Source organism: Penaeus monodon, chromosome 31 (assembly GCF_015228065.2).
Source record: "Penaeus monodon isolate SGIC_2016 chromosome 31, NSTDA_Pmon_1, whole genome shotgun sequence".
Taxonomy (NCBI): Eukaryota; Metazoa; Arthropoda; class Malacostraca; order Decapoda; family Penaeidae; genus Penaeus; species Penaeus monodon.
In genome coordinates, this window is record NC_051416.1 from 1,288,906 (window position 1) to 1,289,612 (window position 707).

At 38.0% G+C, this 707-nt stretch overlaps 1 protein-coding gene across 1 annotated transcript in view; it reads left to right on the top strand.

Annotated features, from left to right (window-relative positions):
• The window catches only part of LOC119592876 (3-oxoacyl-[acyl-carrier-protein] reductase FabG-like), a 9,487-nt gene that overhangs the window by 3,347 nt on the left and 5,433 nt on the right, over positions 1-707 (top strand). Inside the window, exon 5 of the mRNA XM_037941769.1 lies at positions 488-658. Coding sequence (XP_037797697.1) covers positions 488-658 — 171 coding nt within the window. The remainder of the gene's footprint in view (positions 1-487; positions 659-707) is intronic.

Consider the following 707-nt stretch of genomic DNA (forward strand, 5'->3'; position numbering starts at 1 on the left):
GACTTAATAATTAATAATTATTTGTGTATTGCTAAATTGTGTACACATTTTTTAACTTCTTCTATTTGTTCAGTGAATGCAACATTTTGAGACTGATTTAGGGTCACTGTTAAGTTATATTGATTAATTACACTGAAGTTTCAAGTTCTTTAGAAGTGCACAGAAATTTCATGGTCTTCGTAAAAACACTGAAAGTTCTTGTTCTTTGGAAGCGCGGTGAAATTTCTTATCCTTCAGAAAAACACGAAAACACTTCTGGAAAACACTGGAGGTTTTAGATCCTCAGAAATGTACTGAAATTTCTTGTTCTTCAGAAATATCCTGATATTCATCATTCTTCACAAATATATTGAAATGTCTTTTCCATCAAAGAAATTGCTTTAATAAATCATTTCATAAATGACCAGAAAAATCCCACAGACTGGTATTGAATTCTACCTGAATAGAATTTCATCCAAGAAAAAATGTCTCTCTCTCTCCTCCCTAGATTCCAGGAATGGTGGCGTACAACATGAGCAAGGCAGCGGTTGACCAGTTTACAAGAAGTGTGGCCCTAGAGGTGGCTGCCCGGGGAGTAAGAGTGAATTCCGTCAACCCCGGGCTGATCATCACCGACATCCACAGGCGAGCTGGCATGTCGGAGGAGAACTATGAGAAGGTAAGCACGGTTGGAATGGAGGGTCTGTTTTTCTTGCCTTTCCTTTCTT